Below are 13,254 nucleotides of genomic sequence, written 5' to 3' on the forward strand. Positions count from 1 at the left end.
CGCTTGAGCGGTTTACCGGCGCGGTGTACATTAGTATGGAGCGGCGACACTGGTCCTGAGGAGACATTTAACAGCACCAGAGGCCAAAAGACACCGTGACATCACCCAGAGACTTTAATAGGCGCATTTTAGTTTAATAAACAGATACAAAACGGATTATTATAAAAGAAGGTCGGCTGCGGTGTGATAAACGAATGAAAATGGTGAGTGAAAATATACTTATTACAGTCACGTATTACCTATAGAGATAAACACAAACCGTGTTTGGAAACTGTTTTTCAGCATCCTTCTCTACATGCAGTGGGTTACAGCAGCTGCTTGGTGTTATTGTTTTTTACTTCTTTCTGTGATCATTTACATTAAATTAAACAGCTACTAGCATGTGGATGCGACCATTCACTGAATCAAAATTCAGATAAAAAGCTTTTTTCAGTTAGTCAAAACAACTACAAACTTATACTAAAAAACTTTTCTCATTCTATATTACTTACATACATTTGAATCTAACAGGGATTTGTGTATGTACATTCACTCTATGTTTTTAGTTATTCTATGGCCACGTTGTTATTATGAACACCTTATGAATGTAGCTGGTCTACTAGCCAAACAGTCTCAGCTGGGTGTCATATTCAGCTATTGTTTGCCCTCCATCTCTTGTTCACTTAGATAGAAACAGCCTCTCCTTTCCCAGCCCTCCATGAACAGGTTGTACTTCTACTGGTTCTGGTTGCAACCCAGTTTCTTGCTATTTTTGGCACTGTGTGTTTGTCCAGGCTTAAGACAGATAGGTCACCATTGTGTTTTCACTTTCCCAGGTCAGTGTTCCTGTTAGACACATTGCACTTATTGTTTTCCCCTTCATTATTAACATATTCTGTCATGCCAACCTGGCTTAGTCTTACGTAATAGTGGAAAACTGTAAGTTACACACATTAGTGTCCATGGTTACAGGACACAGAGAGATGCAGGTAGGTGTAGTCGCATGTGAAACTCGCTTCCGTACATATGCCCATAAGGATGGGCTGGGTTCTGCTTTGAATAAGTGTGTGTGCTTATGCGTGTGTCCACAGTGAGACAGTTTCCTCTTGTTATGGTGCAAAGCGACACCGTTTTCTCATAGCTCCTCAAGCAATATTGGACTTCTATTACACTTGATTGTTTTCGGCTTTGTGTGATCCTTGGATCCCATGGTAGGATGCTTTCACAGACCCAGCTTGTGTCTTTTTCAGCCTGTCAGCTGGGGAAGAACAGGTACAGATCAGGTGCATAACAAGTAAATCCAGTTCAGCTGTCTCTCAAGCGCACGCAGAGACATTCTCTGCAAGCCATGCAGCCGGTGGAACAAGTTTTCCCTCGAGCTTTACGCATATGGGACAAACCCTTTTTGTAGATGCTCCATGCTGTCTGTGGTATTTAGTATGTATTGCAATAATATCATTAAGTCCTGGTAAAGCATTTTTTTTCTGCAAAGAATAAGCAGACTTGTGATTAGTTGTGTTCATATCGTCACAATTTCACAGATAGCATAAGTGATCCATTTAAGATGTGCTGGTTGCTTTTATAAATTAGGCAAAACTAGTTTTAGAGTGTAAAATCACTATTTGTTTAATGTTAACAAGCCTGTAAAGCCCCCACATTTATTTCTATCGAAAGAATGTCTTGAGGCCAAACTCAGCGTGACCTGCAAGTATCTATTCTATATAACAATCTGTGGAATTACTAGGTGGAGTTTTGTGCTGTTTGTGTTTTGACTGCAGGTTTACGTCAGAGTATCCTTGATGAGTCTACTCATTTTTACACAGCTCGAAGGAAATGGAATGATTTCCGAAATATGAACTAGCGGTAATGTCTGTTACACAACGCTGCCCGATTTTATGATGTATACCAGCTGTGCAGGAGCAATTTAGGTTGATTATGTAATATAGCACTCAGTTACCAATATGCCTGATCTGCTGTATTTAAAAAACTAATTCATAAAACTATGAGGACATTTTTGTCTGTAATGCCAATGATATATTTGTGCTCAACACACTGAGGACTTTGTTTTAAAACACAGAGGCTGCAAAAGTAAGATCACTCTTTTCTACAACAATGTAATAAATATTAAACAAAGACATTGAGACTTCCTCAGTACGTTTTGGTGCATCTGAGGCCAGTGTGATTGGTCTCCATATTTGTGATCATAAAAGCTGAATAAAAAAGCTTTCCATTGATGTATGCTTTGTTGGGATAGGACAATATTGGGTTGAGATATTTGAATCTGAGGGTGCAAAAAATCTAAATATTGAGAAAGTTCCCTTTAAAGTTGTCCAAATAAAGTGTATATTACAAATCAAAAATTACGATTTGATATATTCACGGTTGGAAATTTACAGAATATCTTCATGGAACATGATCTTTACTTAATATCCTAATAATTTTTTGGCATAAAAGAAAAATCTATAATTTTGACCCATACAAGAATGTATTGTTGGCCATTGCTACAAATATACCAGTGCTACTTAAGACTGGTTTTGTGGTCCATGCTTACATTTCAGACGTGGTTTTACAGGTTACGCTGTATCTGGTAGGATGGTAGCTTTGTTCACTTTCTTTTTTTTCCTCCTCTTTTCCTCTTTTTTTCTCTGCCAGATGCTGAATAGTAGGTCAGTATGGCAGCATATGTTTTGCATTAAGAGCTGCAGATGGGCGGTACATGCTGAGTAACATCCCCCCTATTCAAAGCCTCTATGTCACACCGCCACAGGATTGCTGAGGAATCCAGACTCTTTCTGAGAGTCAGCAACCCTCACCTAAACAAGAGAAAGGTCTGGGATGATGGAAAACTGTGGTGTTTTAGTGCATTTACATACAGTATATATACACATTTCCAAGCATCCCAATATCAGCTAGTGTCTTTGATGCTGGCTTCTTTGATGCTGTTTTATTGTTGGTTCTGATGTACACCGAACCATGCTTATTAAAAACATCCAATCTAGAAGTTCACCCTCAGTAGCCTGGATATAAAAGATAATATCCACTGATGTGTTCAAGTAAAAATTTATTTGGCTTGTTTACTAAGCCAGTTGAAAAAGATGAATGAACGCGTCAATTAGACTGAAATAAACCCTTAATTGAAAAATCTCTATTGACCTTTTCATTGTGATGTGCTCCATATGTCGACTAGCGTATTTGCCTAATCTGTCTCTTACACATGGAATCTTTGTTTTTCTTTGTGGTGACTCTTTGGATGGTTGTTCCTATTGATATCAACCCTATTAAATGTCAAGTTAGTCACTTCCTGGAGGCCATGTAGGTAATTTTGTTAGAGGATTGTGCTATTACAAGCCTCCCACATACACTAATGTTCAAAAGTTTTTTTTTTATATATGTGACCCTGAACCACAAAACCATAAGTAGCACAGGTATATTTGTAGCAATAGCCAAAAATACATTGTATGGGTCAAAATGACCGATATTTCTTTTATGGCAAAAATCCTTAGGATATTAAGTAAACATCATGTTCCATGAAGATATTTAGTACATTTCCTACCGTAAATATATCAAAACTTTATTTTTGATTAGTAATGTGCATTGCTGAGAACTTAATTTGGACAACTTCAAAGGTGATTTTCTCAATGTTTTGATTTTGTCCTATCCTAACAAACCACATATCAACAGAGAAGCTTTTTTTCAGCGTTCAGATGATGTATAAATCTCAGTTTCGAAAAATTGACCCTTATGACTGGTTTTGTGGTTCAGGGTCACATATACTTCTTTTTAGTGAGGATGCATTAAATTAATCAAAAGGGACTTTAAAGACTTATATATTGTTGGCAAAAACAATAAATATAAGTACTGTTCTTTTGTACATTTCATTCATTAAAAAATCCTAAAAAAGTACCACGATTTCCACAAAATATTCAGCAGCACAACTGTCTTCCATATTGATAATAATCAAAAAAATATTCTTGAGCACCAAATCAGCATATTAAAATGATTTTTAAAGGATCATGTGACACTGAAGACTGGACTAATGACTGCTGAAAATTCAGCATTGCATTGCAGGAATAAATTACATTTTAAAATAGAAAACAATTATATAAATTGTAATAATATTACTGTTTTTGCTGCATTTTGATCAAATAAATGCTGCCTTGGTGAGTGTAAGATGCTTCTTATAAATGCATTTAAAAATCTTACCAACCCCAAACTTTTTAACAGTAGTGTATATAAGCAAAGCAGACCTTCCTGTTTACATAAATGTGTTGCAAGTTGTTGTTTTTTTGTTTTTTGTTTTGACATTTTAATTTGTACAAGCACTGTAGAGAGAACAAAATGTCATAAAGAGCGTCAATGGAGAAAAATATCTGTGTGTTAACCACTAGGCTACACTTTTGATTACTGATGTGAAATCTCACTTTTTCCCAATTAGACTCTATGCAGGCCCAGTTTCCTTAAAGAGTTGGTCTTGTGAAGCACAGAGATGGGCTTTCAGCTGTGAAATGAGATCATTGTCGCTGTTTTCGTGCCAGCTCACGTTCAGCTCCTCTCACCTTGCCTCTCCTGTTTCTCTCATCTGCATCAGTCTCTTTTGTGGCTACCAGCTTCTAAAAGCAGGTCAAGGGAACTGCTGAGCACATGATATCAAATATTATTCAACTTGTGTGTATCATAAACAGACAGAAGGTGTACAGAAAAATCTTTAGCTAATAATATCCAGTATGTGCACTTTAATAGACGTTTGCTTACTGAACTACAATAAAAGGCATAATGATTGAAACAGATATATCTTAGTTGGATATTGTCGATATTGTACTAGGTTCTCATAGAAGTAGTAGAGCAGTGAGCCGTGAGCAGTTTTTTTCTGTGTGTGTTTTTGCTGTAAAGTTTCTGTTGAGGGGACCGTGGCTGACTACGCTGTGTTTACTCATCAAACTCAACCCAGGGCTACAGAATGACTTGTGGTCAAATATTCCCACAAGCCTGAGGTAAAAGCAAGTGAGAACATCACAGGCAAGACCATAACAGTGCTCGGTTTAAAAGAGGATTTACATTAAAACATTTTAAGGCTGTCGTTTCAAGTTGCCACTCCAATTCCTGGCATAAGTACAGAGGTCATGAGGAAGACAGTATTTCCACTTTGCCCTTTGCATGTGTTTTTCTTTTTAAGGGGAAATTCACATGTTTCACCTTCATGCTATTTTTTTCTGTCCCAAATATCACTGCGGTGTTGCCTCAGTCGGGTTTTAGCTCAACAGTGTTTCTGTTTATTTCCAAAACTGACCGTGACTTTTTGAACCCAGCCTGTGAAAAGTTTGTTCATTGGCATTTTCAGTCTGTAACCTATTCGTGTATTTGCATATGCTTTGTTAGTGATGGAAAACTGTGTTGTGAAATTCAGATGGATAAGCAGTTTGAATGTCCTGAGTTGCTGAAATAGCTCTATGAATATTTCACTTTGACAACATAACTGCTGTCAAAATATGTTGTGGCGTTGTAATTAACGACATGTTGTACTGTGCTAACGAAGGATACCGATGATTTGATATGATAAAGATTTTGGCCTCAGTTATCAAGTCAAGCCACTTGGATGACAGTAATTTTCAAAGCTTTATGCAAATGAGTGATTCGATTTGGCATCAACCAATGGGTGTGAAGATAGTGACATGCTCACTAATAATGACCTTTTTACATTATGATTTCATCGTCATCAGTATTATCCTACGCATTGGTCATCCTAATGTTATTCACAGTGCATGAGGCCAACAATATTCATCCTGTGTCATTTCCCAGAGGAAGTATGATTTACAAAGCTCTTCTTTCAGATGCTGTCCAATCAGCTGTGGCCACATAAATCTGTTGCTAATATTGTTTTTTAGTTGTATGTCAAGTCAAGTCATCTTTGTTTGTATAGTGCTTTTAACCATACAGATTATGCCAAAATAGCTTTACTGTATTGAATAGGAAAATAGTGTGTCGATAATGCAAAAGGACAATAGTAGTAAACACTCAATTTCCAGTTTCCAGTTCATCATTGATTTAGTGATGTCATTGTCCAGCTCAGTTCAGTTCAAATAGTCTGTGCAAGTTTCCCAAGCTAAGCAAGCCAGAGGCGACGGTGGTAAGGAGACACAAATGGAGAAAAAACCTTGCAGTATTTTGTTGTCGCTTATGGTTAGCAGTTTTCATGTGATTCGACAAAAAAAATCACTTTGTTTTATCGATGTCAGGCATTCAAGGCCAGAACAATTGATATAACTTCTGACTGTTTTGATGCTAAAAACAATGAAAATATTTTTTTTTTTTGTTCTATTTGGTAGTGCTTGTGCCTTTTGAACGCTTTTGTCATTTTCAAAAAGAGATCAGACGGTTGAAATTGTAGAGGTGGCTGGTCCACATGCTTGGAGGAATGTAAATATTTGTGCTTTTGATAAACTCCTGGAAGTGCTTCATAAAGCTAGAGGCATGTGTTTGGGTGACCATTCATTTCAGAACATGTTTAACTCAATTTATTGGACCTTCATGACAGCACACTGGCCAGTGGCTATTTTTAAGCAAGAATTACAATATGTTTTATCACTATAGGGCAGCATATTTGCCACGCTGTTTTGTGAAATGTATCCTTTACAGACAAAATAAGTTGTAAATTTAGTAGTAAAAAGCTTAGTTTAGCAGTCAGCCTAGTGTTTTTACACTCAGTCAAACAAAATAAAAAATAAAACTCAAAGTCAAAAGTTTACATACACCTTGCATAATCCACAGAATGTTAATTATTTAAACAAAACAAGAGGGATCCTACAAAATGCATGTTATTTTGTGTTTAGTACTGACCTGAATAAGATATTTCACATAAAAGACATTTACATGTAGTCCACAGGAGAAAATAATAGTTGAATTTATAAAAATTACCCTGTTCAAAAGATTACATACACTTGATTCTTAATACTGTGTTGTCACATCAATGATCCACAGCTGTGTGTGGTGTTTTTTTTTTTAGTGATAGTTCATGAGTCCCTTGTTTGTCCTGAACAGGTAAACTGCCTGCTGTTCTACAGAAAAATCCTTTAGGTCCCACAAACTCTTTGGTTTTTCAGCATTTTTGTGTATTTGAACCCTTTCCAACAATGACTGAATGTTTTTGAGATCTATCTTTTTACACTGAGGACAACTGAGGGACTCATATACAACTATTATAAAAGGTTCAAACACTCACTGATGCTTCAGATGGAAACACAATGTGTTAAGAGCAAGGGGTGCAAAATTTTGAACAGAATGAATATGTGTAGCCTACATTTTTCTTATTTTGCCTAATATAATTTTTTTTCATTTAGTACTGTCCTTGAAAAGTTACAGTAGATACTTATATGTTCCTCTGAAGACAAAATAAGTTCAATTTTACCCTGATCTTCACCTCCCAGCTCTTAATGCATCATTTTTTCCTTCTGAAGCATCAGTGAGTGTGTAAATAACAACATGCATTTTGTATGATCCCTCTTTATTTGGTAAAATAATTACAATTTAGCAGATTCTACAAGGTGTATGTAAACTTTTGACCTCAACTGTATGTGGTATGCTTTTTATGTGAAACCTATCCTTTACAGACAATCCTTTACAAGTAAAAATCTTATTTTAGCAGTCAACCTAGTGCAGTCTTCACATTTCCGTTTGGATTACATTTGGATTAGATATTAACATTTTAATAATAGTATATAATGGCTTAAGCTGGAAACTGTCACCTTCCATCTTAATTTTTTTAATGTTTTAACATAAATAAACATGGCTGGTGATGGTGTTGATGTTTTATGTAACTATGCAAAAAACAAATTAGGTCAAACAAATAAATACACTTCATTTTAATATAGCATGTATACTAGAATATAATATAACAAAACATGTTTTGCATAACACAACATGACCTGTGCAGTGTTCTGAAACAGTATTAGACAGCTATTTTCATAAATACCATAGTCATCCAATTTAATTTCAATAATTAAGTAAATTTAAGCTGTCTGACTATCAGAGTTATCTGATAAAGCAGTGTGCTTGGCTGTGGCACTAATGCGAGATCTCCGTTTGCTGTTTCTGATCAGAACCATTACTCAGTTGGGAACTGTGGGATTTGTTCTCGTCACTTGCCAGCTCCCATTTCCCGTTGGCTATGAGTAAGATCCCCTGATCCAAAGCATTCCTGTGCTGGTTCTGTTTACTCTTCCCTGCTTCTGACATCACAAGGAACTCACACAGGCTTGACCACAGTGAACCATCCTGCATAGTCTCCCGGCTCATTTCACCCTCTCTCTACAATTACAGTAGACGCTCGACTCTACTGATATTAGATCAGTGTGAAAGGATGACGTCGACAAATGCCACCGCCATAGACCTGTCCGACTGGCCCTTCCATCCCAACTATACGATAGAGCATTTAAACGCATTCTCCTCATTGTTATGTAGGTGTGCTCGAGGGTGTTGTTCAGTCAGGGATCTCGATCCTTAAAGATCAGCTCAAAATAGACAGTGACGAAATAGCTGGTGGGGACTCGCCGTTGCGTTTAATCAAGTTCCCACACATGCCTGACTTTGATTAATGTCCTCATTACAGGCTTCTCATGTGGGCTGGTAATGTGGCCCCTATGTTGTGTTGTATCTCTCTGAATCTGTGGAAAATTTGTTTAGACAGGACAGTTTTATGAGGCAGAAGTTATTTATGCACCAGAGCACTTGTAGTACAGTAGGCACCATGACTACAACTCTTGAAGGTATCGTTTAGCCAAAAATGTTTAACCCTCACGATGTCCCAAAACTATATGACATTTTATTTCTGATGTGGATCTTAAAAGAACATATTTTGGAAGTCAAGTTTCAGTAAGTGTGGACAGAATTTTCATTTTTAGGTGATCTGTCCCTTTAAGAGTTTGGCACTGAAAGCAAATATTGATTTTTGTTGCAAGGTGCTTTGTGCCATTCAGACTTCTCTCTGAGACACTCCTTTATTTTGAACCAAATTATGAGGTGGCATTTGTTTGTGTACACAAGTAGCTTCATGAAATGGTCATTATCTGCTTAGCTTTGTGTGGGTAATCAAACACAGTAAAAGCCTTCATAATGAAGGCTGATGTGTGTGTGTTAATGTTTGAAGAAACTGCGCCTCTCTAAAAGGTATAAAGCCACCATATAACCATAAATCTGCCCCATGAACATAGCCTTGGGCTTTTTATTTATTCATTAGCGTACATCTGTGTGTTCTGGGAAGACTTTGCTTCATGTATCTTTTAAAAGCAGACAATTAGTGGAGCCATAAGCCATGACTGCTGAATATAAAGGTTACATGGGTGTATATTACCAGTTTTAATAGTCAGTTGAAATATTTGGATGTGTTTTATTTACAAGAAATGCTGAGGTGTTGTGGATTTGTTGTGTAGTCAGTTGTGGCAGCAGGACAGGTGGCCAGTTTGCTGATGTTTGCTTGAATTTGCTCAAAGTAAACAGGATTAGATGACGTATAATTCTGTTTACTTTGAGAAATAAATTTTTTTGGCCAGCACTGAAAATTGGATATGTATAATTTATTCTAGTAAAGCAAACCGTATTAAAGAAGCATATGTATTTTAGCTATAATTTGCAATCCAAGACCACCCAGATGTACTCTCAAATTTAAAGGAGAAAATGTTTATTTATTTGTTTACTTATTTATTTTTAGAAAATTAATTGCCAGCTTTTTTAAGGCATATCCTGGCAAATACAGTTGAAGTCAAAAGTTTACATACAACTTGCAGAGTCTGCAAAATGTTATTTATTTTACCAAAATATGAGGGGTCATACAAAATGCATGTTATTTTTTTTATTTAGTACTGACTTTTGTTTAGTGATAGTTGTTCATGAGTCCCTTGTTTGTTCTGAAGAGTTAAACTTCCCGCTGAAAAATGATTTGGTTTTTCAGCATTTTTGCGTATTTGAAATCTTTTCAACAATGACTGATTTGAGATCCATCTTTTCATGCCGAGGACAACTGAGGGACTCATATGCAACTATTTTATATTACAAGAGATTCAAATGCTCATTGATGCATCAGAAGACACGATGCATTAAGAGCCAGGGGTGAAATCTTTTTGAATTTGAAGATCAGGGTAAATTTACCTTATTTTGTCTTTTGGGAAACATGTAAGTATCTTCTGTAGCTTCTAAAGGGCAGTACTAAATGAGAAAAAAATTAGAAAAATGTACACAGCTTCATTCTGTTCAAAAGTTTTCACCCCCTGGCTCTTAATGCATCGTATTTCCTTCTGAAGCATCAGTGAGCATTTTAATCTTCTGTAATACTTCTGTAATATCCCTCCGTTGTCCTTAGTGTGAAAATATGGATCTCAAAATCATACAGTCATTGTTGGTAAGGATTCATTTTTAAAAATGTAACTATTATTTTCTCTTGTGGACTATATGTAAACGTCTTTTATGTGAAATATCTTATTCAGGTCAGTACTAAATAGCAATTAACATGCATTTTGTATGATCCCTCTTATTTCGGTCAAATAATTAACATTTTGCAGATTCTGCAAGGTGTATGTAAACTTTTGACTTAAACTGTATGTGACTATGACCAGCAAACCTATGAAAAGATGGTGTTACTATATGGATAAAATGGTCTGTATATATTGAACTGTCAGGTGATGAGATGACTCCTTTGATCCTAAGTTTAAAAACTGCAGTCTACATGATGATGCACTGTCACCTTGTCTCATCAACTGCCCTTATTAGAATTTCAGCACCGTTTTTAGAATCCTAGTCTAAACATAATCCATCACTATGTGTACTTCAGGGAAAATGATGGCGGTCCAGACTTCCCCATCAGACAGAATGTGCTACATTCTTTTCCACTGCCTTCAAAAGTGAGCAGAAATAATATGGCTGGGCTGAACTTGGAAACTTTGGCACGGAGCTTCTCGGCAGTAGCCAGACGTTTCAGAGCCACTCCTATCTCAGTTTACACAAACCCTCTGTGTTTGCTGTCTCTGGAGGGACGCTATAGTGAGCCCTGCCTCCACTGCCATTTCTTACACAGAAATCCCTCTCTGCTCCTCTGGGTGTTCTCCTCTCCCAGTTTTCGTAACCTGACCAACACCCCTAGAGGTGTTTTACTCCATATGTAGACACTGGGATTAATTACAGCTGCATTATGTAATGCTAGAAAATCCTTTTCCCGAAATCAACAAACATGACTTATGTTTACAAGTATGATGAGGGTATGATGACTTATTTATATGAATTACTAACATGTTTGAGTTTATTGCACACCTATGATTAATCTAATCTCTAGGATTGTACTTAGTTTAAAAAACGTCACTGTAGTGTTACACCATTGAGTTTTTTCAGCAGTTGCGACTGTTTGTGTTCTGAGTGTTTTCATGCTGTTGATGGGCCTGTTTTTCCTCAGCACAGTACAGTGGTGAATTTACAAGCCTGTTGTGTCTGTGTCCAGGGTTTACTACCATTTACAATGACTACCACCATGTACATAGTCCAGGCTGAAATTATTCCTGTCAGGCATTTTCCAGGACCACTTAAGACTATAAGGGCTTCACAACTGCGTGCTATGAAAATGCGCTTTTATATTTTGGCCTGGAATTCTCATCAGTATTAATTCCCTTCTGACAATGGTGAAAATCGCCATTGGAGTCACATTCAGAGGCTTTGTAGTTGCACTTATACTTGAAAATCTGTTTTGTGTTTCATTCTCATGCCAACATTGAATTATAGTGCATCAGGTTTATGTCTGAAGAACTGATTGGAAGGAACTTACAGACCTGTTATTGACACTGGTGTCAAAAGGGACATATTAATAGACCAATGGTATAGCATTTTGGGCTACAGCCATGCAAGACCCTCTTACATTCTTACAAAACTACATAGTACATTTTCACAGGCAAGGGCAAGTTCAGACTGGGCTCTATAAATTTTTTTATGTGTAAAATATAGGGCTGTCACAATTCCTGGATTCAATTCAAATACTCGATTTCAAGAAATTCACGACTGCATTTTACCCGTATCGAGTAATCGTCAAAATACTGGAAGTGGTAAAATCCAAGGACGAAAATGAAACACATTTTTAGACAGTTTTTCAAGATTAATGATATATTAAACCTATTTAAAAATCATAATAAAGCATAATGCTATTGTGAATTCTCAAATGTTACGATTCAATTAAATAAATGTGACCCTGGACCACAAAACCAGTCATAAGGTTAAATTTTACAAAACTGAGATGTATATATATCATGAAAGCTCAGTAAATAAGCTTTCTATTGATGTATTGTTTGTTAGGATAGGACAATATTTGGCCGAGATACATCTATTTGAAAATCTGGAATCTGAGGGTGCAAAAAAATCAAAATCCTGAGAAAATCACCTTTAAAGTTGTCCAAATTAGGTTCTTAACAATGCATATTACTAATCAAAAATTACATTTTGATACATTTACAGTAGGAATTTTACAAAAAATCTTCATGGAACATGATCTTTACTTAATTTCCTAATGATTTTTGGCATAAAAGAAAAATCAATAATTTTGACCCATACTATGTATTTTTGGCTATTGCTACAAACATACCCCAGCGACTTAAGACTGGTTTTGTGGTCCAGGGTCACAAATGTGCATGTCTGAGCAGCTCAGATCACAGTAAATGCTGCTCCACACAAACTGTAATCATTAACTTGTGTAAAGCATCTCAAACTCCATTTCTGCATATTTTTGAGAGTTTAGATTTATTATAACGCTCATCTGGGAATGTAGCATATGCCATTTCATCAGATTTGTAAGGTAAATCCGTTATAAGTCTACGCAAACAAGTTTTCATCACGAATTTAAAATAAAAGTTCAAACCCTCACTCTGAGTTAACATATTTTGAAGTTCACATATTCAAGAAATTACAGTGTCTGTTGCATTTCTGTCATAAAAAAATAAATATTAAAGATTAAGTGGACATTTGAATTAAATGTTGTTTAGTTAATATTAAACTAGGATTAGATCATGCAGTAATATGTTAAAACAGTCGTCAGGCAGTTGGCGCCCTCTGCATTCATTTGTTAAAATACGTAATGTAAGTTAACTCTATTTAACACGTTTTCAAAATAAAAGTTTGGGAGTTTACACGCTTAGAGTTCACATGTTTTGATGTCCACATATTCAAGAAATTACAGTGGCTGTAGCATTTCTGTCATAAAGAAATGGCCAAATATTAAAGATTAAGACTATTAAAGAGCTCTGTTTTTCACCTGTT

The 13,254-nt window shown here is 36.2% G+C and overlaps 1 protein-coding gene across 4 annotated transcripts in view; it reads left to right on the top strand.

Annotated features, from left to right (window-relative positions):
- The window catches only part of myo1ea (myosin IEa), a 65,347-nt gene continuing 52,093 nt past the window's right edge, over positions 1-13,254 (top strand). For all 4 annotated transcript variants that reach the window (XM_073836199.1, XM_073836201.1, XM_073836202.1 and 1 more), the window contains exon 1: positions 1-203. In XM_073836199.1, coding sequence (XP_073692300.1) covers positions 195-203 — 9 coding nt within the window. In that variant the 5' untranslated portion in view covers positions 1-194. The remainder of the gene's footprint in view (positions 204-13,254) is intronic.

The sequence above is a fragment of the Garra rufa genome, chromosome 3, assembly GCF_049309525.1.
Source record: "Garra rufa chromosome 3, GarRuf1.0, whole genome shotgun sequence".
In the NCBI taxonomy this organism is placed as follows: Eukaryota; Metazoa; Chordata; class Actinopteri; order Cypriniformes; family Cyprinidae; genus Garra; species Garra rufa.